Source organism: Tetrao urogallus (genome assembly GCF_951394365.1).
Source record: "Tetrao urogallus genome assembly, chromosome: 6".
Taxonomy (NCBI): Eukaryota; Metazoa; Chordata; class Aves; order Galliformes; family Phasianidae; genus Tetrao; species Tetrao urogallus.
In genome coordinates, this window is record NC_136819.1 from 59,017,534 (window position 1) to 59,041,377 (window position 23,844).

The 23,844-nt window shown below is 43.2% G+C and overlaps 1 protein-coding gene across 1 annotated transcript in view; it reads right to left on the reverse strand.

Annotated features, from left to right (window-relative positions):
* Nucleotides 1-241: 241 nt before the first annotated feature.
* Nucleotides 242-23,844, reverse strand: part of TOGARAM1 (TOG array regulator of axonemal microtubules 1) — a gene marked incomplete at both ends in the record, with an annotated part of 32,289 nt that continues 8,686 nt past the window's right edge. Inside the window, 21 exon segments of the mRNA XM_079537226.1 lie at nt 242-495; nt 1,364-1,450; nt 2,013-2,232; nt 3,431-3,620; nt 4,380-4,498; nt 4,790-4,916; nt 5,621-5,779; nt 9,228-9,463; nt 9,842-9,947; nt 10,616-10,769; nt 11,483-11,617; nt 11,923-12,091; nt 13,342-13,508; nt 13,964-14,053; nt 15,046-15,125; nt 15,127-15,190; nt 17,440-17,540; nt 19,368-19,594; nt 20,688-20,941; nt 22,216-22,494; nt 23,070-23,204. Coding sequence (XP_079393352.1) covers nt 242-495; nt 1,364-1,450; nt 2,013-2,232; nt 3,431-3,620; nt 4,380-4,498; nt 4,790-4,916; nt 5,621-5,779; nt 9,228-9,463; nt 9,842-9,947; nt 10,616-10,769; nt 11,483-11,617; nt 11,923-12,091; nt 13,342-13,508; nt 13,964-14,053; nt 15,046-15,125; nt 15,127-15,190; nt 17,440-17,540; nt 19,368-19,594; nt 20,688-20,941; nt 22,216-22,494; nt 23,070-23,204 — 3,353 coding nt within the window.

The window sequence follows — 23,844 nt, forward strand, 5'->3', positions numbered from 1 at the left end:
AAGCCGTTGTTCACCGTTGGCGCACCAAGCCCTGCGTTCTGGATGCGGTATCAGCCGGTTCCCCTCCGGCTGCGTGCGAGGTGCGGCGCTCGCAGGTCCCAGCGCTGAGGGCAGCAGCGCAGCCCGCGCCGGCGCTCCCACGGTGATCCCGACAGCAGCTCCTGGGCCAAGTGAACGCAGCCCAGGGCCGCCCCACATCCACTGCCATCTTCTGCCCCCTCGGCCCAAGGCGGCCCGCCGGTTAGGTGGCTATCTCCAGGAACTCCTCCAAACTCCTCTTGATGTGCGGTGGCTGAGCTGCAGCGTGAGCGAGGAGGCTCGGCCCCATCTGTGCAAAAAGTGCTTTGGACAGTTTGGCTGTGGCTGCCCGGATGTTTCCTCCTGCTCCGGGCAGAGAGCCGCTGTTGGTCATGGTGCCCAGGAGGTGCCAGAGGACGACTAAAACCTTCTGCTCTACAGCGTGAGGCTTCCGTGGGTACAGCTCCACAACCAGGTCTGCAAGAAAGAGAGCAGTTATTTATTATCACTGGGGACTACTGTAACGTACAGCCCAGAAGTGAGCCCCTGCCCTGAGAGAGGTGTGGAAGTACTGAAAGTCAAAGCATCTTCTCACAGCAACTAATGAAGGAAGGCCGTGCTCAAAAGCTTGTCCATTTTTGCAGCAACATGAGTGGTCCAATAAAAGTTATCAACTTTCCCTACAAACACGCCTTTCATCTTCTCTCAGGTGAAGGGCTTGGAGAATGTGGCCTACAAGGAGAGACTGAAGGAACTGGGGCTGTTTGGTCTGGGGCAAAGGAGGCTGAGGAGAGACCTGACTGCTCTCTTCCAATACCTGAAAGGTGATTGCAGCAGAGCGGAGCTGGTCTCTCCTCACTGGTGAACAGGTGAACAGGACGAGGGGAAATGGCCTCAAGTTGCAGCAGGGGAGGTTTATGTTGGATATCAGGAAGCACTTCTTTGCAGAAAGGGCTGTGAAGCACTGCCATGGGCTGCCCAGGGAGGTGGTTGAGTCACCATCCCTGGATGTGCTTACAAACCGTTTGGATGTGGTGCTCAGGGCTGTGGTTTAGGGGTGGGCTGTTAGAGTTGGGGTAGGATGGTTGGGCTGGGGTTGGACTCCATGATCCTTAAGGTCTTTTCCAACCTGAGCAGTTCTATTATTACACAGAACAGAACAATCTTTTCTTTTGTCAGCACTAGCTTCACTGAGCATTATAAGGGGGTGAAATTTGACAACAGATATATTGTTGATGGTCACAGTGCACTGTGGCAGATACACAACCACCTCATCCTGCAAGGAGTTTGCGTAGCTAGGATGGTACACAAACAAACAAACATGCAAAACAAAGCAGCACCTTACCAGCAAGCTTCTCAGTGATGTCTTGCTTTGCTTTTCCATTCAGAAATTGGACTTTTGTGCAGAATGGCTGCAGAAGCAAATAGCTGTCTAAATTCAAAGAACAAAACAAATTAAGAATTGTAAACAAAATTAAACACTCTGGAAACAAACACAATATTAAAAAAAAACAGTAACTAAGAAGCTGATTTATGATGTATTAACTCCAAGAATAAAGGTAATTTATTTAAGGAAATACAACCATAAAAGGATAATCTTAACAAGCCCTAACTCCAAGACTCTGGTAAGATGCAGCATTTTCCTTTTAATGAAAATAGTAACTTTCTGCTCCAAGGCCAAAACAGTTAAGGAATGATAACAGTTGTGCCATATACAAATCCCCAAGTCTCCTTCTTTGGCCTGCTTTAGAGCTTCAGTATTCTGACACGCTGCTGGGTGATGACAGACTTGCTAAGCAAACATAACAAACCCACCTACACAGTTAGGACAAGTCTACACTACGATGACTTGCATGCTTTAAAATGCATGAGAATAAAAGCAAGGATGCATTAAACAAGGTAATGATTGAATGGAAATTATTGAAAAGAGCAACTCTTTACATTTGAAACGTAATGCAATTAAAACCCTTTAAACTGAAGAGAAAATAGATTACCTAAGTGTTGGCACAGAGCCTGAATAACATCTGTTGCAGCTGCGTAGATCCCTGGATTTTTGGAGTTTAGGTTGTTGTCTACCATTGCAGGAACTAACATGTTGATAACTGGTGATAAATTGTCTTTCAGCAACGGAATCATCTTGTGCATTGTCTCCAAAGCAACCAGATTGACTTTGCTGTTTGAGTCATGTAAGCGAGACTTGAAAGCATCGAAGATCTGAAAACGTGTCCAAACAGCATTCATCTGAATTAATGAATATCTGAGCTGGATTTTATGTCTCCTGCTTTTTTGTTACGCTTCAGTGGTTCACCATAGCAAAAGATGGCTCTGATATGCAAATACTTGGGATTATTTTTTTAGCAAGTAAACCAATGCTCGCTGTTTATTTTCATACTGTGGGTGCCTCAGCAGGACCCAACCAACTTTATCTGAATTTCAGGCTTTGCTCTACAATGTACTACAAGTATACCAACCATCTGTAACTTTCAGTATTGCAAGCAATTATTTTTAACAAGACGCAGCTCTACTTGGCAAAAAGAACATCCAGGAGTATCTTTGAAATGTGTTTGACTTGCCTTCTGTAGCACACGGTGACATGGTTATCTTAATAATTAATAAACCCTACTATTATAACCCCTAAGCCTTGCTACAAGACATGCAGTAACATGCTAAAACGTAGGGGATTTTTTCGCCTTTCAGAGGCATTAGGAATAGGCAACCTTGACAGAAAAGACCTGGTCTGGACATCTTACAATTTGTTCCCACTGTGTCTATCTTCTTGTTCCTAGATCAAGCCCACCACTCTAAATTTCACCTCTTCACAACAGGAATCTCATCTTAAGGATTTAAAAAACATCCACAGTTAAGATACCAAGATAATTCACAGCCGTATTTTATTGATTTACAGCAAAGGCATTGCACTGCTAAAAGTCAATCCCACTTTCATTCTATTTGCAGTTCACAACTGTTGGACATCACCACAGTATTTCTCTTCTCCTGGAAAGGATACTCACCCTAAGCTGTTATATTACAGTGAAGACCCTTCCTCACTTTCTCCAAGATTAACAAAGCTAACAAAACTTGCAGCTGTCCGTGACAATGTCTCATGCCTTGATTCATCCTTCCTGCTCTGCCTGTAACCTGTTCCTATTTTGCTATTTTCTCAGCAGCAGCACACAGTATTCCAGAAACACTTCTGTAACTGCTGTCTAGGTGAAAGCTTCCAACTTCTTCCTCCCGTTTATTGCCTTTACTACCTTTGCAGCTTACATCTCTCAAAGCACACCTGACCCATCCCTCAGTACTTGCCTGTTAATCAGACATTGTTATCGAAAGAAGAAATGATGATTTTTAGCAGAAAATTCTGTGATGGAATTTTAAAAGCCTTCTAATTCAGAAGCTGTCATAGGCTTACCTTCACAATGTTCACAACAACAAAGTCCTGATTGTTCTCTGTGTCTGACAACAGTTGTTTAATGCCATTTATTCGATCCCGGAAGTCTTTGGCATTCAATAAACCCACAATGTCCTTCACATATTCTTCACTTTCCAGGGAATTACGAGGAACTGGTTTTCTACTGACTTCGCGTGCTTCTGTAGCCTCTCTGTGGAAAGGAAGAACTTCAGCAAATACATCAGCAAGCTGAAACGAGTCGTTAGTCCTGGACATTCCCTTTCTGTGTAAGGGCAAATGCAAAAGCAAAAAGAAAATCTTATCAAGCCTGGAATTAATTATTCTGAATAGCAGATAGTGCCTGAAAGAAATCTGTTCCTGAAAGACACCCTAAGCCCAGAGGCAGTCACAGAGCCGATGAACTCTATATTCTCAGATACAAATGTTCTGGCCTGGTTTGAGTCTCTCGTGCTTTTTGTTTTTCCTCTTTTTCAGATCCATAGAAGAACTGTTAGAAACCGAAACTGAAAACAAAAAAAAATGGAGAGAGGATGGTGTAAAGCCTTCAGCATCCCCAGTCAGAATTTAACCGAATACTTAGCGTCCAAAGGCACAACAGACAATTCTTACTGAAGCTACTCCTAGGCACGGTGTTTGTGCAGAGCTTGGATGGCAACATCTTGAAATGAAGGACCCACCATGAGCTGCAAGTGTTTGGGTTTCTTTTGTTTTTTGTTTTTACACTCTGTGCATTTTCACAGGCAGTCAACAAACAAATTAATTTCAAAATGCAGAAAGCCATTTTCATATTAGCAACTATCCTATTTGAAAGAACTTACTCGGGACACGTCCAGTTTTCTCATTTTCTTCTCCTATGTTTAACCCTGTTGTGAACCTTTCAGTGCTCATTTCTCATCACGAGATCATTCTCCTAGAGATCAGTTCACAGGATATTCAGGAAGATCATTACCTGTCAGTGATGTTGAGAGCATCTCTGGAAGTAGACGATGACCTCGAATGTCCAACACTACCAGTATGAGAACGTCTTCCTTTTGCTGAGGGTGTGTCTAATGGCATCTCTCCCAAACCCTGCACAAAGATGGAACTACTTATTAAGTTGGTTGGTACGTTCTGCAGCACTGGAGACTCTTTAGAGGCAAGTCTAACAGCCATGCAAAGCACAGCAGCAAAGCACAGTGGATCCAGTGTATCTGCAAGGATTACAGGTATGGACAGGTCAGGTAACAATCCCTGTATTAATCTGATCACCTGTCTTCACCTGAATATGCTCTTCCCATTCTCTACAGGTCCGATGTCCATACCTAAAAACCACTAGTACAGTTTGTGTTTCTCACCTGTTAAACAAGCTTTTCTACATACCTTTTGATGTAGATTGTTAACAAATTCCTTAATGTAAGGTAAATCCTTGGCTGGCACATACTTTTCAAGTGTTTTATCAAAATCAGGATGAGTCATCATGCAGAAAAGCATCTTTCGACCATAATACCTGCAGGGCAAAAGACCATGGCACACACATCCGTGAGCACTGATCTGTACGTTTAGACAAACGTAACTTCAAAACAGAGAAGTGCAAAAAGATTGCTATCTGTCTGTATGTGTAACCAGACACCCTTTCATTTTTCCCCAAAGAAACTCTGATCAACAATCATTATCTGATCAACAACTGAGCAAATTGAAGACTGAGAAACAGTCTTGAAACAGTCTTCCATTTTAGTGTTCAAGCATTGGCTGTATTTAGACAGGGTGGTCCACCTCTGCCAGTCAGACAGCATGAATCACAGCATGGCCTGGGTAGCAAAGGAGCACAGTGCTCATCCAGCTCCAACCCCCTGCTGTGTGCAGGTCGCCAACCAGCAGCCCAGGCTGCCCAGAGCCACATCCAGCCTGGCCTTGAATGCCTGCAGGGATGGGGCATCCACAGCCTCCTTGGGCAACCTGTGCCAGTGCATAACACTGATCCTAGAGCTCAGATCCCCAGCATGGCCTGTGTAGGGCACATGGCCAGAAGAGTTCGTCCATTGATTCCCTCTCTTTCCTGCTGCCACATGGGCACAGCTGCAGGAGACATGCAGGTAGTTCCCAACACGTTATCTTAACAGCCATTTACCACTGTGGAGAACCATACACTGAGCTGTGCAGATGTTTTCAGCCACCTCTAGTATGCTTTGCTGAATTACTGACTCTACTAACCTTGTTTGCTGTGAACTATCCAGTGCAAACCTGGCAATCGCAGAGAAAGTCCTATCAGTGACACCTTTGGTTCCAGACAGCACCCACTCTGCTCCCATACGTTCTACAACATCTGCCATGTGCTGGGCTGTGCATCTTCTCACCGCTGTATGCAGATGGCTAAAGAGAACACGACTGCTTAGTAAGAGCTCATTGCAGCAGCTAACTAACAGAGTTTATGCACCCTAACAGACACGGCATACAACTGCACTCTTTTATTCTATAGCATAATCTACAACAAGCATAGTGCTGATATGCAGATACCTGTTCTGGCTTTACAGAAAATACAGAGCCTGGTAGCTTCATTTAAAAGGATAACTGATGGGGCTAAGTACCAGAAAGCATCATTTCACTCGCACAGAAACCCAAGCTACATGAACACAGAAGGGAAAAAAAAAAGATGACCTCCTTTTTGTTAAAGACCATTGCAGCCCCTTATCTCTCACAGGGCAGAATCCTGCAGTTTTTAAATTACTAAAGATGCTCATTCTTTTCTGTGAGAATTTATTGTCTAAATTTTCCTACATTAGTGAAATATTTTGGAAAGCTCACCGCTACACCTTCCTGCCACCAACTTTCTGTGAAACAAACCCCCACGTTCAGACAGAAATCCCATATCAATTATATCGATTTCAAATTAAATAAAGCAGTATTCTACTGACTTCTAAAAGCCCGTTTTCTGTAAGACAGAGGACATTACATTCTTATGCTGGTAAAAGTCAGAAAAAACTCGGAATTAATGTCCAAACTTTTGCAACAAACTAATCCTGCGTACAAATCCTGCAGTACCCGCTGATCCCCTGTGTTCAGTGTACAGTTCTGCAGATTTGGAGCTTTCCAACTCTATTTTCACCACTGGGTTTTAAGGACAGTTTTAGTGCACAGTAAACGAGGCACCACTATGGCTTGTTGTTCCAAAGGAACACCAGGTCTAAGGAAAGGAGCTAAGGAAAAGAGTGGCCTTGCTATCCACATTACTGGCTTCCCCTGCTTCTCAGCCTGACGCAGCCATCCCATGTCCTTCCTGAACGACTGCTCCTGCTTCAGAAGGATTTGTACCATAAATGTAACGGCCTCATTGGAGGTGAAGGTATCCTTATGTTGCACAAAGCACCTTCAATTGGCACAAAGACAGTTAACAGCCTCTATTAAAACTGAACACGTTGCAACTGCAAAAGCAGCTCGGGCCACGAGATCTATGAATAACTTGGCAGCCAGCACGCTGAGTTCTGTGCTAACATAGCTACTGTCTGAGCTGCTCTGTGCAGCTTAATATGAGAGCTCAATGCCTGCTGTCATGTCTGTACAGCAGCCCCAGTGCTCATGAGCTTGGCAGAAGGGAAACGGACACAGCCTATCTCCTGCTGTATGTGCTGGTGGGAAAACAACAGCTACGAGGCTTAAAGACTCCGCTCAGTAAAACCAAGTCCCCATCCCCCACAGGCACCTGCTGCTCATGCAGAACAGCAGGAATTTGTGTCCCATGCATATCAAATCCTGCAGTTAAGCAATATTCGTACAGATAAGAAACGTGGTTTTAAAATTGCTTGTTCTGAAAGCACAACTGTGAATCAAGCATCTGCTCAGTGAGGTGAACTTGCAGCAGTTATCCTGTGTGTTTAGAGCAGCAACTCATGAAAGCAAACAAAAATGTTTCAGATTGCTCTTGTTGGTAAAGCCAGAACCAGTTCTGTAGGTGATGAAGACTCAGCACATGGGCCTGCTCAGGGCTACAAGGGTAATACTCATGATCAGAGTAGGCTTGAGACAGGTTTAGCAGAAACTGGGTAAATTTTAAAAAGGTCTTATGAATTCTACACAAAAATCATACCTGTTAACCTGAACAGTGATGTGGTGAATAGAAAAAAAATGTATAAAATGGATTTAGAAAATACATCATTTCTGTGATCACGCAGCTGTGTCAAACACAACTTTCCCATTTTGCAGTGAAGGTGCATCCCGTTTTCCCTCCAAATTTCCACATGGGAAGACAGTTATCATCCATATTCACTGTTACTGACCATAGAGATGATGGCTGCAGATGTGCCACACAGGCTTTGGTGCCAATGTGGGCAGAGCTTCCTGAAGCCTGGATTAGAGAATGTGAAGCCCCCAGTGCTACGCAGGCCATCCACTGATGTGCCATGCATGAAATGCACACTGTACCCCGTGATTTAGTCAGAGTTTGCACTGATGGCTTCTTAGCTGCAATGAAATTAATCCCCAATTCAAATGCTGTATTCAGACTCAGTTCAGATGATTCTGATGCCTGAAGTATCTGAAAGTGTCCCTGAGTTCACAAATTGGGGGGTCAGATCTTTGTAGACCCCATGAGGACATGTCTGTGAGTTTGAATCTGCTGCTGAAGACAGGGAGATCAGATTCAGGCAATTACAATCAGCAGCACTGCTTAGCCAAGGACATCTGAAAAAGGGATGGAGTACCTGAGTGAGTAATAACTGCACCACATTACATGGCTTCTGACTTAAAGCAGTGCACAATTACTGCCTGCTGCTCTTAAATTCTCCCAAATGACTACATGCAGGCACATTTCTTAAATCATCTAAATGCTAAGGCAGATATTTGCCTTTCAGTTTGAAGCTCAAATAATTGAAGTATGGTTCTCGTTGGCTTTCAGAGACAGAATCAGAATATTCCAAAGCAATGAGCTTCCCCAGAAACAAAATGAGAAACAAAGTATTCTGAATCAAAACTAACTGCTATGGCTCTAGCTATGTGACAAATCTGTGGACTGATTTATCATGGAGCATCTGAAATATTTAATGCAAAGGACAGACATGAATTTCTTGTAACCTAAGTGATGACAGATACGCAGCAGATTAAATAGAAGCAGGGATAAAGCTACCATACTGAAACACCTCATGGCTCAGTTAAGTCTTGGTACTGCAGGAAATGAGGATATAAAAGAACAGCAGCATACTTAGCAGGTAGGGTGAAAGACAAGAATGTAACTCCTGCTACAGATTAGAGCGAGATAGAGATCAGAATCACAAACCATGGAGCCAGAAATGGAAGCTTGTCATATCTGAGGCAGTCAAGAAAATAAAGGCCGTCACCACTGTAAAGGAAATTAAATGCAGACAGAGAAAGACTATTAAGCAGCAGTGTATAGAGAACAACATGAAATCAGCCAAGATGATTGCAGCTAGAGAACTGAAAGTTGTAGATCATTCTTTTAAAGAGAAAGTAATGCTGAAGAACTGAAAAAGACAGGCATTTCATTGCAGAATGAATGGCACGTGAGGATGCTATGAGCTTCATTAGACAAAGCAAACCAGCAGTTTCCTAAGAGCACTATATTAACGTTGAATAAAATCACTGAAATCCTGCAAAACCACCAGAAAACACGGCAAGCTCCACAATCAGCAGTAATGCACAAAAAGAAATTTCACGTTCACGCCAACAAACGTTGCCCTGGGCAGCAGCTTTGCTTATTGCATTTCCCATTTTCTGCCTGTTATGTTTTGATATATTTTTTTAATGATTATATTTGATATACTTAATCTATTCATAAGTTAGTTCTTTATAAAGTCTTTGTAAGAATTACCTTTGCCCTCCATTTATAAGAGAACAAAGTGCACGTGCTGGAGTCACATTATTAACCATAGCCTTCAGTGCTTTGTCTACCTCTTCCCTTATAAATGTGTTGGATTCACCAGCTTTGTGCAAAAGGACTTTTACTGTATTATCTAGTTCTTGATCCATGCTCTTTCTCAGGTAGGTGAACAAATCCCCTAAACAGACCACAGCAGCTCGAGAAACACCTGAGCGTAAATTCTTGACCTGCACACAGGAAAAACCCAAACAAACAATGAATAATGTTTATAAAATAAACGTAAAAATCAGAAAAGCTTCACGTTCCCCTTTTTAAGTAACTTCAAAAGCAAATCAGAAATACATTTCTAACTCGATTCACAAGCTGTGAGAATTAAAACACATGCACTCAAAAACGTTACGCTGTAAATCTTTACAGTCTTTTAGCAAATAAGCTGTTGGTATCCAATGCACGAGCTGCTCTGCTGAACTACAAACTCATCCTTGTGAGACAGAGGATAGCTAATCATAGGTGAACATAGCATTTCACTCCAGTGCATCTCACGGCTGTAAAGTACATACATTTGTATACACTGTCAGTGAAATATTCTGCTACTAAAATTTAACCTCTTGAGCCACAGCCAAACTTGTTTCGTGGAGCTTCCCAGTCAGCACAGCTGCGTGGTATGCAGACAAACACCGAATGAAGTTCAGACCTTCAATCTTCTTCTCCCTGTGCAAAGAGAGCGGAGAACATCTAAATTCAAGACACGTCCCACAGAAGAACTGAAAGCAGAACAATGAAGAACCAAACAGCAAACCTAGTTATGTCGTAGAATAAAGCAAGGATATGTAACATGGAAAATTCTCTTGAGGCAAGTCTTCCCTTCAGTGTGGGAAGGGAATCATCTCATCTCTTTAAATTCTGCCTGCTGCTCGCAGTAGTGGCAATTAGAGGATTACTTTCCCTCTAAAATTAAAGAGGAACAGCACTGTAGCCCCAGTCTACCAGTTAGAGAATTGCTGAAGCTTTATATTTAACAGAAAATGACAAGAAGGGATGCTAAAAATTTGTGAAAGCTTAAATATTAGGCCTCCATTTACAGCATTTAAGTTAGATTCATTAATTTCATAGAATCCTTGAAGTTGGAAGAGATCCCTAAAACCATCCAGTCCAGCTCCCCCGCAATGAGCAGGGACAGCACTGCTCCATCAGGACTTAACAGCAGTTTTATTTCAATTTGGATTAAAAAAAAAAACTTTCTCACCTATCACTTGTAATCATTTCTTGCATTTGATGTTTCCGGCACCTTGCAGTGCTTTTAAAAGCAAGCTATCAAACGACAGCCTTACAAAGCCTTCCACAGTGCACAGGGCTGCAGGTAAGAAGTCTGCACGTACCAGTCGTCGTCAGCCAGGAGCGCCAGGGCTTCTGTCAGGGCTGCCTCTGGTTTTGCAAAGGGCTCCAGTTCTGAAGGGTCCATCACTTCAGGGCTGTGAGTGACCGACGGCGTCCGCTCCTTATAGCGCCCTCGAGGCCCTAGAGGAATTTCATCTGAAAAGCCAGGAGGCCCATCAAACACTGCACAGCCACGAGGAAACAATTCATCCACAGGAAGAAAACGCACCTCCGGCTTCTTGCATTTAGATGGCTGCTACAAAGGGACCAGGTTTTCAAAGGCAGTTTTCCCAGTCACACCCTCAGTCATTCAATAGATGTCATTATTTTGTACAGAACCATCACTTCCAAAAGTCCCAAACACAAATGCAGAAGTCATTGTTCTAGATGTAAAAGCTGATGCACAGCGTGGCAAGACAACAGAGCAAAACTTACAGAGTCACTTGAGAAACTCTAGAGCTTTGACTGCTACCAACAGGAACCTGTTCTGAAGAGGGTTTTGCTGTGTATTTTGAAGGCATCTCAGTGACAAGATGTTCCCAGAAATGTTTTTCTGGGAGGGAGAAGGTTGCAAGAGTCCACTTGCCATTAATTCCTTGCATCACTGAAGTTGCTGAGTGAATAAAAAAAAAAACCCTCTCACATTGCAAACATCTTCCTACCAAATTTTGGATGCAAACAGTTTCCAAGGAGAGTGATGAATTCTAATCTCCTTCACAACCATTCCCAACACAGCAATCTCCCAAAGGATCCCAGGCAATCCGCTGTACAAACAAGTCATACTAAACCAACTGCACTCTGCAAATGTCCCACTCCACGTACCCAAGGATTTTAACAGTCTTTATATGTCACTCAATACAAGAGCTTACCAGAATCTAGCAAGGCTGAACATTTTGCCTTCTTCAAACTGGATGTTCTTCTTAGTGAAGTATTCGGGGCAACATTTTCTAATGACAGTGACACACTTCTTGACGGTGCCAATATATCCCCATGGAGATTTAACTCTAGAAAATAAATGTCAAAACTACAGCAACAGCAATTCAGCAAAAGGAAAAAAACTATTGCTTCCAATCCTCACTGGTTTTTGATTATTTTTTTTTAACTACAGTGTTTCAAATGTTTCCATTAGTGCTTTACTCCGCACTACTCACAGTGCAAATGATTAAAGAATAACCTGCTGTCTAAAATTCACTCCAGTGATACCTTCTGTCACACTGTCATCATTTTTAGTAATTATCACAGAATTTTCATTTCAACTTCTGCAGCATTTAATAGCACATTATCGATTTAACACAAAACCACTGCTCACTGTCAGCTGTTGTGCTCTTGGGTTCATTCAGGTTCAGTCTTTCCCAAGGACTTTTTTCCTTTTCTTCAAGGTCTTTGACTTCCTGATACTCCTTGTGACTTTGTTCTTTTCTTTCCTTTTTCTTCTGCCTCATCTTATCCTGGGCAGATTTTGACATGGTCACTTTTACCTACAGAAAGTAACGAACGCGTTGTGATATGAAACCTGATAGAGAGCACAAAGCTACCCAGCAAGCGTAAGGTTTCTATGGGCCAGTCTGCCATCTCTCTGTCAGCCTTGTGTTGTTTCCTAAAGACCTAAGTCACCAATTTAGCTCACACTGAAGCTCACAGGCTTTTAAAAGCAGTGGTGTTCAGCAGTGCAGCCTCACACCTGCCTCTTGGATCCTTACGATGCTTACAGTTCCCACAAAAACTTCCCATCCCCACTCCATCCTGCAGCCCTCCTCCCAGAGCCCTCAGGAGAGGTGGAAGCTTCCAACACCACCATTTGCCACTACAAAGCCACTGGGCTCAGCCTGGGGCTGCACACGTGCAGAGCCTTCGTGCCTCACACTGCACTAACAGACATGCTCACACCATCAGCCTGCAGTCAGGCAGGAAACCACTTTTTTTGCACTTGTTGCATCCCCAATCATTTACACAAAGAACAGATTTTAAGGTGTAACTTAATCATCCATCCGAGACAGCAAATACATGGTTCAGAGCCCTGCTCCAGCCCCAGCATAGCCTTGAAAACGGGTCTCAAGATCCACTGATGAAATACCAGCAAATGTTAGTGGAGCTCTACAGTGTTTCAAAATATCCCCATTTTTTTTAGTCTAAAACATCAGAGGATCACACAAACGCTTTACACAGTTCACTTAGTTTGCTACCATCAGTACTGGTAACTGGTGTTGTTTGTAACAGCCTGTTTGAGATGCAAACACAAGTTCCATGCTAAGGTCAAATTTATCTCCTATGTTACTAGCAAGCAACGATGACACCACACTGCTGTCTTATTTCGACTGGACACTGCAGTAAGTTGCATTACATAGGAATGTAACTGAACCTTTAACAACTGTTAGAGAAATAGCACTGAGTAATAAGAAGGTTCTTTTGGGTCTAATGTTAACATCCTGCAAACATCAGAAGAAAATGACTGTGCCCTGATTATCGTTTACAAAATAAGCAGTCAGTGCAGCAATGCAGCCACATGTTCACAAAAGCATCTCTTTGTTAATCCAGCTTTAGTCTTCACCTTACAACTGGAACTCCACAAATAACAGAAATGAAAGGATGTGAATTCTGTTGCGAGTTACCTGAGCTGTGAATTCATGTATTTTAATCAAACTGCTGTTTACCACAATACAGGGTATTGTGCTGTATTCACACATACAGAAACAGGAGGTGAGACAGTAAAACAGCCCTGAGATTCTACCTCTCTCTCATTTTCAACATGGGAGTGAGAAGTGCTGCCATACTGGATGCTTCTCCCACAGAACGCCGGCGATGGCTCAGGCTCCTGGACAGACTGGTCATCTCCATTCTCTACACACGTTACAGTCTGGCTCTGTGCCTGTGCAGGAGGAGGACTTCCAAACACACCTGAAAGGCAGATTGTGTCACACGCCCTTACCAAAGTAGTTATTTCATTCAGCAGAACTCAGCAAAAAAAAAAACAACAAAACCAAACACCACAAAGCAAAACAAAATTAATTCCAGAAGACAAAAGCATTGCTGTTGAACCATGAGTGGCAATTTCCAGCCAGAGGTAATCTTACCTTATCCCCCCGTGCAGGAGGGATGCCCACACTGGAGGGCAGGCTAGGCAAGAAGCAAAAACCAACCTTCATAAATCTGCTGCCATTCTTTTCTTGTTAGAATGGAATACCACAAGCAGAACTTTCAGGTACATCTCTCCTTATTTTCATTTAAACTGGAGACTGTTGAAAATCTAAAATGTTTTAAGGATCTGTTTCTCCTTCTGCCTCCTTACAAAAGTGTACTTTCTACCATTTTAAAAACACGAGATGTGGGAGCTAAGTTAGTTCTCTCCATACCTTTACCAATGATTTCAACTGCATCTTCAGACAGCAGACTGGGTGAAATGGAACCTGGGCTGCTCAGCTGCTGGGAGCTACAGGCCAACACTGCAGAACAGAACACAAAATCACCCACTGCACACCTGGAAGGCTGCTCACTGTGCTGTACATCTCTTATTCTTCCCAAGTATCACCGTACACCGACATTCCAGTTTATGACTTCCATGTATTGACTTATTTTCAAGTTACTGACACTCACAGGCTTTAATGAACACCAGCATCCTCAAGATGATGGAAAGCATGTATGAGAAAAGATCTCTGCCTAAAAATAGGAAGGACAACCAACGTTTGTAACGGGAGGGTAAATGTTTTACATCAACTGGTTTCACTGAAACCCCACTGCAGCAGTTCCTATCTGACTGACTGTAAGTGCAGAAATGGTTCTTACTGGTTCTGAACTAATCCAGCACCACTGCATCATCCAGGCTGGATGTGGCTCTGGGCAGCCTGGGCTGCTGGTTGGTGACCTGCACACAGCAGGGGGTTGGAGCTGGATGAGCTCTGTGCTCCTGTGCAACCCAGGCCATGCTGGGATTCCATGATCAAAACTGAAAATGCAGAACTATTTTTCCTATGCAGCACTGAATGTTTCCCACAGCAACCTGCATTTCCTCAGATTCCCCATGGAAGGAGATGGGATATTTTATATGCTTATTTATTAGCCACATTTGATAATTAATCACCACTTGCTTTTGCAATTTAACTTGCATAATCTGAAATTTCTAAGCAGAAGAGATGAATTTAGAAATACATAAAGGTTTGAATTCCTTGATTTTACCAACAACCAACAGAGTACTTTAGAAACAGAAACTTCCAAAGCTCTTCATGCATTCAGACCGAAAGAAATAATGTTTGGCCTTTTCTCATGATGTCTATTATCTCTCTTAGGACTTAAATGGCACTCGAATGTTAACTAATGCCCAAAAAGCCCAACTATTACAGTAAGAATAAAAACCACACCAAACACCCTGAAACGCATTTTCTAGAAAGCCTCCACAAAGGAGAACTTACACGAATAGCAACGTAGCAAAATTACAAACCTATGGAATGCTTCAGATTTCCTTGCTCCTCCGTATTTTGACTCTTAATTAGAGTCCATGGCATTTCTCTTTGCTTTTGTCCTCAAAGCTCCACACCCACTGCCACAGTACAAGCGTTGGCCAACTGCGCTAACACCACAAGTCCCTTTAGCATCAAATATGAACCACGCAGAAAGAAGAAGCCACGTATGAACAAAACCTTTGAGTGTGCTTCTGGTGTACTACACGTTCTCAAAGCGTTACATTCCCAGAGGCTCCCAGGCTGCTTTTAGCCAAATGGTAGGAGAATTCTTGCTTATGAAAGTCTGACAAGGCTCTCAGGCTTCCTTCATCTTTCTCACGCAATGTTTGTCATCTACAGATAAACCCAAGTTCCAAATGAACATAATTAATTACAAACATAAGAAATCTTTCCATTACCAGCTGCACTGGGAGACTGCCAGAGAGCTGGAGCTGCTCAACGTGGAGCAGAGGAGGCGGCGGGTTGCAGCCCAGGAGCATCCCATCATGCTGCATCCCGTCCAGCAGCACTGCAGCACCAGCTGCTGGCAGACAGATGGGTTTAGGGCATCAGCTGCTACAACCTGTTCAACTTATTGTGTGTGTTCTACAGCAATATAACCCTAACTTATCTAAGCCTTCTACATCCTCTGCAACCAACTGAGATACACTTACAGGGAGCAGCTCTTCACACAATCACCCACATGTATTACATGGGTCAGACAAATCACCCCAGCTACAGGCACAAGTGATGAGCCATACAAAACTGGGGTGGAAAATAAGTAGAAAAAAGGTAAACATTATAGAGGGATATGTGCACAGGTAACGTGTTGTAGTCCTTTGGCTCCTCTCAACTCTAAGTGCATAACAAGTACTGCATTTTCAAGAAAGAGACCTGTAGATCTGCTGAAAACAGCCTGGAGAACAGCAGCTGTGATGTTGGACCTCAGGAGGAAAGGTAGAAAAAACAGAAGCTACTTCAGAGTATAGAAGATGAAAGGGAGAAAAAAAAATATCTTCTGGTGCATGAAAAGTGTATCGGAAAGGAGCACAGTGCTCATCCAGCTCCAACCCCCTGCTGTGTGCAGGTCGCCAACCAGCAGCCCAGGCTGCCCAGAGCCACAACCAGCCTGAAAGTGGCTGCTTGCAGTAATGCCTTCTTAATTCAAATTCTGTGCAGTAAAATAGAAAAAGTAATGGGATTAAGTTACAACAAGGGGAATTTAGGTTCGGTGTGAGAAAAAAAACTTCAGTACGGTGAGAAAAGTTAAATATCAAACTGATTTTTAGAAATTCTCCCAGTGTGGAAGTTGGGAGCAGTCAGAGCTCTGACCTGTGAGATGGGCCATGGCCAGGCAGCAGGGGAAGTAAAAGACTTTCAACCAGCCAGCTGCACAGGTATTAGGCTGACCTTATCAGTAAAGCAGAGAGGCAGCCCTTCACAGGAGGTCCAGCACTGTGCATTCCTACGAGCAGATGGCTCAGTGAGCAAAATGAATGTGCTGCTCATCATCTTATGCTGAAGGTGAACTTCTCACAGAAGATCTTTTCATATAAGGAATGCAAAAATCATTAACCACAGTACATACCACTGTGTGTATGCAGTGTTTGCTCTCTGACTTCAGCTGTCACTTGACAAACCTATTTTCTAATTTATCCTGAGAAAAGAGGAAAACAGCTTTATCTCAAATGAGACCTCATTAACCTCAGGAACTGAAAAAAGCCTGTCAGTATTGGTTGTGACAAGGACTGATCGATTGGGATGGCTGGGCAAATTCGGGCCTGTAAGATGTCCCCCAACCTTAATCACACCACTTGTAACCTTGGGGGAAAAATGCAGAGCTGCTGAGGGCTGCATCAGAGGGACACTGGGAAGAAAGAACGCAGAAGGACTTCAAGAGCACGGCTCCCACTCTTCTTCTCTCTAAGGAAACATCTTCTAACTGAACCAGAATTAATTCAATATACATAATCATAAGCAATTCATTTCTGCCCATGACAGAAATCTGCAGTTACCTGCAGTAGCATCACTTCAATTTCCTACCAGGAAATTAGCTGCTTGCAGCCTTTTGACCCTTCCTACTCTTCTCTGCTGGCATCCAATGAATTTGCAAGCTGCACACTTATGAATTTTGAAATGTACATCCTCACAGGCAGCACTTCCATTAACACAATTTATCCTGACACAGGAAGGAGGAAATCCTTAAGCCTCTCCTTGCCTGCAGTTCCACGGCATAACCTCAACTTGACCACATACTGCCTAGCAATTACCTTGTCTTAGTGCTCAAGGAGCACAGATTCATCTGAACAAGCAAGACCATGCAAAGTGAAATCAACTGACTATTCTGCCACGTCGGTGAAGCACAGAATACATTCATAAGCACGGTGAAATACCTGGCCTTGAGTTATGCTCTGCCACATCTGCATCTCTACTCCTCGCTGAAGAGATGCCTGCAGGCTGTGCTTTATTTCCCAACAGTGGAAAGGTGTCTGACCTGTTACAATACAAAAAGACATTTCAGAAATACAATTCTATGCTAGTCAGAGCCTAACTAAATAATATTTTTCAGCAAAGACATCAAGGGATTCTAGATTTGGCTCCCCAGTGAACCCAGGAGGCAAATATTTCCAGAATACTTCTACACTGAGTAAAAAAACAAAACAAATTCAGTAGAAATAATTTGGTGAGCAGCTCCGTTATGAAGAACAGCATAAAGACAACCCTTAGGGGTCAGCTTCACACTAGGAGCATAAATTCAAAAAGCTAAGGAATCGTTTGGCCTAGAGGATTGATGCTGCTGGTTCCAAACTGGCAAGCAGGGCAAATGACAGGGAACAAATCCACCACCCTGTGGCTACCAGGAATGAGCTGTTTCCAGATCTGTTTCTAGCAGACAGATAATCATCAGGAAAATGCTGTTATCTGCAGCACCATCTTGACAGCCCTTCTTAAAAGTAATGTGCTTGAACACTAAAGATGATTCATTCCAGTGCTCTGCTCTGTTAAACAGCAAAGTACCAACATGTACCAAACTGCAGTACCAAAATGCACACAGATGGAAGACTTGCACCCTTCTGAGATATCACTAATATGAGAATCGTGCTCCCTCTGCTCACGGTGGTTTATTGGTGAATAAACTGCTACTTCTAAAAGCAAACACACAGAAGCAGCCAACAGCTTTGCTGCCCAGCTGCCCTTACCTTAGGGTCAGACAGTGCCCGTTCCTAATGCAGGCAAGCCTGCATCTGAACTAACTGAAAGTTCTCTGAACATTTCAAGGCTTCTTAAGCCCTCGGGATATAGTTTGTCATGTCTACAAGTTCAGCCTTCCTGCCAGAAGTCATTTCTTTGTTACCAGCTCAGCATTCCAGAACTCTGAATGCTGTAAAACATTAATTTGTGCGTCACACAGAAATGGAAATGGCATGTTGTCCAGAAGGTGGACTCAGTCAGAGGCGTTCTGGCCAAAGCCTGACTTGGAAGAAGGTCACATGCAGCAGTTTGTGGCCCTGACATTTCAGGTATTCCAGCATTATCACACGTTATTTTAAAAACCAGCAGTAATGCATAAGGAGAGGGCAGGTACACATAGATGAGTTCTGAGACTTCACTGTTGCTGAATCCCCAGCCCCCTTTCACCTCAATAACCTTTCCTGTTCATCTCCTCTTTTCTTTCCTATTCTGTTAAGGTAAAAGGTGTCCTCAGAACAGAGCTAGAAGTGACTTTAATCATGGGCTCCTAGGGCAGAAAAGGAGATTCTGTACTGCAGAATTTGTACAATTTCTCAAAAGACATTTTTATTTCCTTAAAAACAGTTCATTAAATGGAAGCAACACATGATCTGCAATAATAAGATTCACCTATGTTGTTTTCCTTTCATTGTAGAAAAAAACCAACAACCCCCAAAAATATGCCCATATCCAGGCAAGCAAACTTTAGCCATCCTCTTAACACACTCTCCCTCTCACTCATTTGTTTCTGCTATGCTTCACATCACTTCTACAACGGGCTGAAATCTTAATAAAATATTTACTGCCACTGCCAATATTTTACCAACTGTGCAGTGTTACTGACTGCACCAAGGGACTCCTTCCAATTAAAAACTGACACAAACTAGAAAATAATTAACCAGCGATGGTACAAAGCAATGTGTTTTTTTTTTAGGTTGGGAAATAATTCTCAGATAGAAATCAAGTTATTCAGCATAGCAGCCTGCTTGAAAAGATGAATCAGAGATTCCAACCTTGTTAATATTTAACTAACGGCAGCAGGGATTGGGTGAGACTTTCAGAGCAGAGTTGACACCTCAGTTCTACTCACATTACTCTCCTTCTCCGAGGAGCTGTGGATGCAGGTGAGGTCAGAGACTCCTGGCTGTGAGCTCCACTTTCGCTACAGGAGCTTGGGGAGGAAGCGTGAGAAGGGGAATCTGCAGACAGACTGAGCTTGAGAGCAGAATCAGGACTGTCAAGTTCTGAAAAGTTACTGCTTAGCTTTGCCCTCTTCTTAGCTGCGCTGTTTCGTAGAGATCTGAGTGAACTCTGCATCTAAACGGGATGGGAAAATGAAAAAAGACCGTTTTTAATGACTGTAAAGAAATTATGACTGTCAATTCAATGGGCACGTGGCACTGAACTCTTCCCTTGCCTGTTCAGCACCTCAAAGTACTTTCAATCATGAATACAGGATGGAAGAAGACTGCAAAGCGAAGCCATTAACTGCTACTGTTCTTAGATTCTAAAGGAAGAATTTGAGACTCAAACAATTTCTATCAACTACAACAGAATTAAGAGCAAATGCATGGGGAAAGACCACACACAACACAACCATCCACAATACCAATGCTTCTCATGTAATTAGCACTGCTACTGATGAGGTGGACACAGCTGCACCACCTCTGGAAGCAATCTGTCACAGCTCTGTGGCATCTGACTATATTCCAGACTGGTGCAGAGCACTCAGTACCCCTCAGACACCACAGAGGCAGCACTAGGATCCCTCACCAGCAGCAGGCAGTGTTAGGGATAGGCACAAGCACCCCCAAACAGAGCAGAAGCCTGATGTCCAGCACATCAGTGCTGTGTGAAACAGATGCAGTGGCATCATGCTCATCCGGCTTCACACCAGTTTCTCACACTTATATAATGAAAAACAACTGAATTCCAAGAGAGCTGAGGAGTGCTGAGTACCACAGACAGCCTGCTCAGTGGACTTGGGAGGCTAAGGAAGCTCAGAGTCCAAAGAACCCTTCATCAATGAAGTTATTAGTGATTTGGGGTCCTTACTTCTAAAAAGAAAGTGCTATTTTAAAGCTGATGTGAAATTTACAGTAAAGCCTAAATACCAAAAGAATTTGGACCAAGGGTTGCTGTTCTGCTTCAGTGCCACAATAACTGCAAACATCATGACTTCAGTGCTGAGAAAAAAAGTGAAATCAAGATGCCTGGAAGAAACACAGCGAGTGTACTTCAGAATCTGCATTCACTGCTTTACCTAGCTTCTGCTGGACACCCAATGGTACCTCAGTGCAGATCTGCTGCACTGACGACAGTGCCAAACAGTCCGAGTCAGAAACGCGTGTTAGTTTCTGGCTTATAATCTATCAGTTGGACAAGTGTGTTGAATGACACATAAACAAACCTCTTCTTGGTCCACCTCCTCGTCATCGACACTCAGCTCTGACAGATCAGCTGCAAGCTTCCTGCCCGCTTCATTCATCCGCGTATCCTCGCACTGCTCGGCTCTCCCCTGTGCCCTGCTGGGCAGGGGGCTGGCGAGGTGTGGGATGGGGGGCACAGGCCTGCTGCTCCCAGCCAGCCCCCGGCGGGATGCTGGGTGTCTCACCAAGGTGGGCTTCAGCTGCAGAGGAGAATGCTTCTCCTGCAAGTTCTGCCCTGGATAAGACAGAGCCAGGCGTCAGTCCTTGGGAGAGATGGCACGGACACAGCGCTGCAATCTGACGTGGGAAAGCTACTTTTGAGATGAGTTCTATCATTTGAAACACGCTGATGCACCGGGCTGCACTCACTATTATAAACACATTTCAAGAAGATCCAGTCAGGCTGAGTACCAGCAAATGTTTGTAAAATCAACAGGAGCCTTAACAAATTCTACCGTAAGTGGCTGCAATAACAATAAAGTTATCTTGAAGAAACACAGTGAAATGTTGGCAATACACAGAAAATCATCAAGAGATAAACACAAACCTTCAAGATAAAAAGTTTTCTGCATTCAAAGGACAGATGGCTTCCAAAGAATCAATTCAGAAACCTTCTGAATTTTATCATCGTTGAGACTCATATTTCTGCACATATGTAGAACAGACTTCTTTAAATCAGTGCAAAATTATAAGTGGAAACTGTGATTTTGCTTAAAGAAAGTACGCTTCATGAGTGGGGGGAGGGGGCATCAATTTAAGCTCAACAGATACTGAAGTCATTTTAACCTACAAGAAGATTGTCTTTACCAACTACACTCAAAAGAAATTTGTTAAATTATTTACATAATTGTAACTAAATAAGCTTAAAATTATTTCTGGTTAACATGATGTATGCATGAGGTCTCTAAAGACAGAAACCAGAGCACAAAGAGCAGCCTCTGCCATTAGCTGTCAGTGTAAATTGGGATGAAACAAGCACAGATTCCACTCACTGAAGAGGTGTTTATTGGGAACAGAACTTAAAGAGTTTTTCCAAATGCTGGAAATCTGACATGCAGGTTCCCAGCTGCAAATAAAGAAGTGAAAAGGCAAAATGCAATGAGCAGAACTTTCTCGTACGTGTGTCATTTGGGGCATTAGAAGTAACGAGACGTTCCTTAAGAGCGCTAGATTTTGGGGTCTGATTTTATCACAGTCTGATGGTAAGCCTTCTGCTGATAACAGCACCAATAAGAAAAGCAGAGCCATTGCATGTTATCTTCTATCCCATATACGTAAAGACAAAAGAAACGAAACGCGTCAATATTTAAAATTACTGATACACAAAGATGACACTTCTAAAAAGAAGCCCCCAGTGAGATGAGCAGAGCACAGCAGCTGCAGCACTTCTACAGCCAGAGCACTGCATGATTCCCCACCTATCTGGCACTGCTAGTTTTTAACTGCTCCTTGTAGTCACTTCAAAAGCCAACGTGAAATCAGTTCTCAGTATACTAAGAGCACTCCTACCTGCGCTGTCTCTTGGCTTTTGAGAACTTGGCTTGTGCAGCCCTTCAAAGCTTTTAAGAGGCCAGGAGTTTGAGAAGCTCATGGTGTTATGCTGTGACTTCTTTGGGGACTCAGCTGGAGAGGAGAGGTGCTTGGGGCTGCTCCCAGGGGATGTCAGAGGGTAGGATGGCAGGATGAAGGCCCCCTGGTTTGCGGCAGTACCTTGCGAGGACGACATGTGCTCTGCTGGGCTGCAAACACCTCGCTGGGTCTTGCTGGAAAAATTCAGGCTGGCACAAACTGAGCAAAGTAAAAGAGCACTATTTGTGGTAATTACCCTCTTTGACAGCTATTAAAATAATAATTTGTAAGGAAATAAAGCACTCTCTGCAAAACTAAAGGTCGGCACTTCACTCGACTGATTACAGGCAGATCAGCTAACTTCAACTGGCAAACTGTGTTCTCCCTCACAACATCCATTCCCTTGCTGCATTTGGTCAACCAAGCCTGAGCCTAAGCTGCTTTGCAGGCATGTCTATAAAGAATTACATTTCAAAGAGAAGAATCATTCAAGCAGATGGAACACAGCTCTGTTGTTTGCTGTTCTGTATTCCAAGTCTGCATTGCATAACACCGACAGACAACTTTCAAACTTCAGTGATGCAAGAATACAAATACAGCACAAACCTTTTAAGTGATACTTCCTTAAAAACCATTCAAATACTATTTTCTCCTAGAAACCAGTAGGTCAAAAATGGAAAGATTCTGAATAGGGATAGAACAATTATCATAGTTTTTATTTCCTCAGCCAGCACAGAGAGAGACACTTTCCAAGTAACACACACTGCCTTACAACACAGCTAAAATCCAAATACCTTTGTCTTGCTGGCAGTTATTTAATCCCAAAAACTGTAAAGCAGAGTCCACACTACCACTCTTCCCACGTGTCTGCGTGTGTCCAAGCGTTCCACATTTCCCTGAAGTATGTGGCTGATGAGAGCCCACAGCACCTTTCAAAAGGAGAGCACAGTGAATGAGACTTCACATACACTGTTTAAAAAAATGTATGTAATATTTAATAGCACATTAAGACACCGATTTTGTAAAAAGTAACTAGTGATAAATACAAGAGTTTCTAAGCGACTCCTAATCCTGTTCATAGGCACAAGCTAGAGAGATGCCTGGCCGCTCTCCCAGGGCAGCCCTCCAACTCTGAGAGCGAGGGGTGCTCATAAAAAAACCCACGACAGAACAATCAGCTCTTTATATATATATATATATGTATATATATATATATATATATATGACAGTAGAACACAGCACCTCAAAACCCAAAACACAGCGAGTTCCTTTACAGCAATACCACTCTCAGCATAACTGTGAGCAGACTCTGCGTTCCACACATCAGCGCTCCTCAAAGAACGCAGAGCACAAAACCACTGCCAAGGGAAGAGAACAAGGCAGGCTTGGTCTTGCCCAGCCTCTTCGTGTGCTTCTTGGCTACCAAATACAAACCACTAAGCCGACACTGCTAGCATAAATTAAGTGCAGTCCTACACCTAAGATATTTTATGGAGCTGGTTTTCGAAAACATGACATTTTTCATCCTTTAAACAATCTTTCAAGCTCCCTCTTCAGACAGCTTGCTAC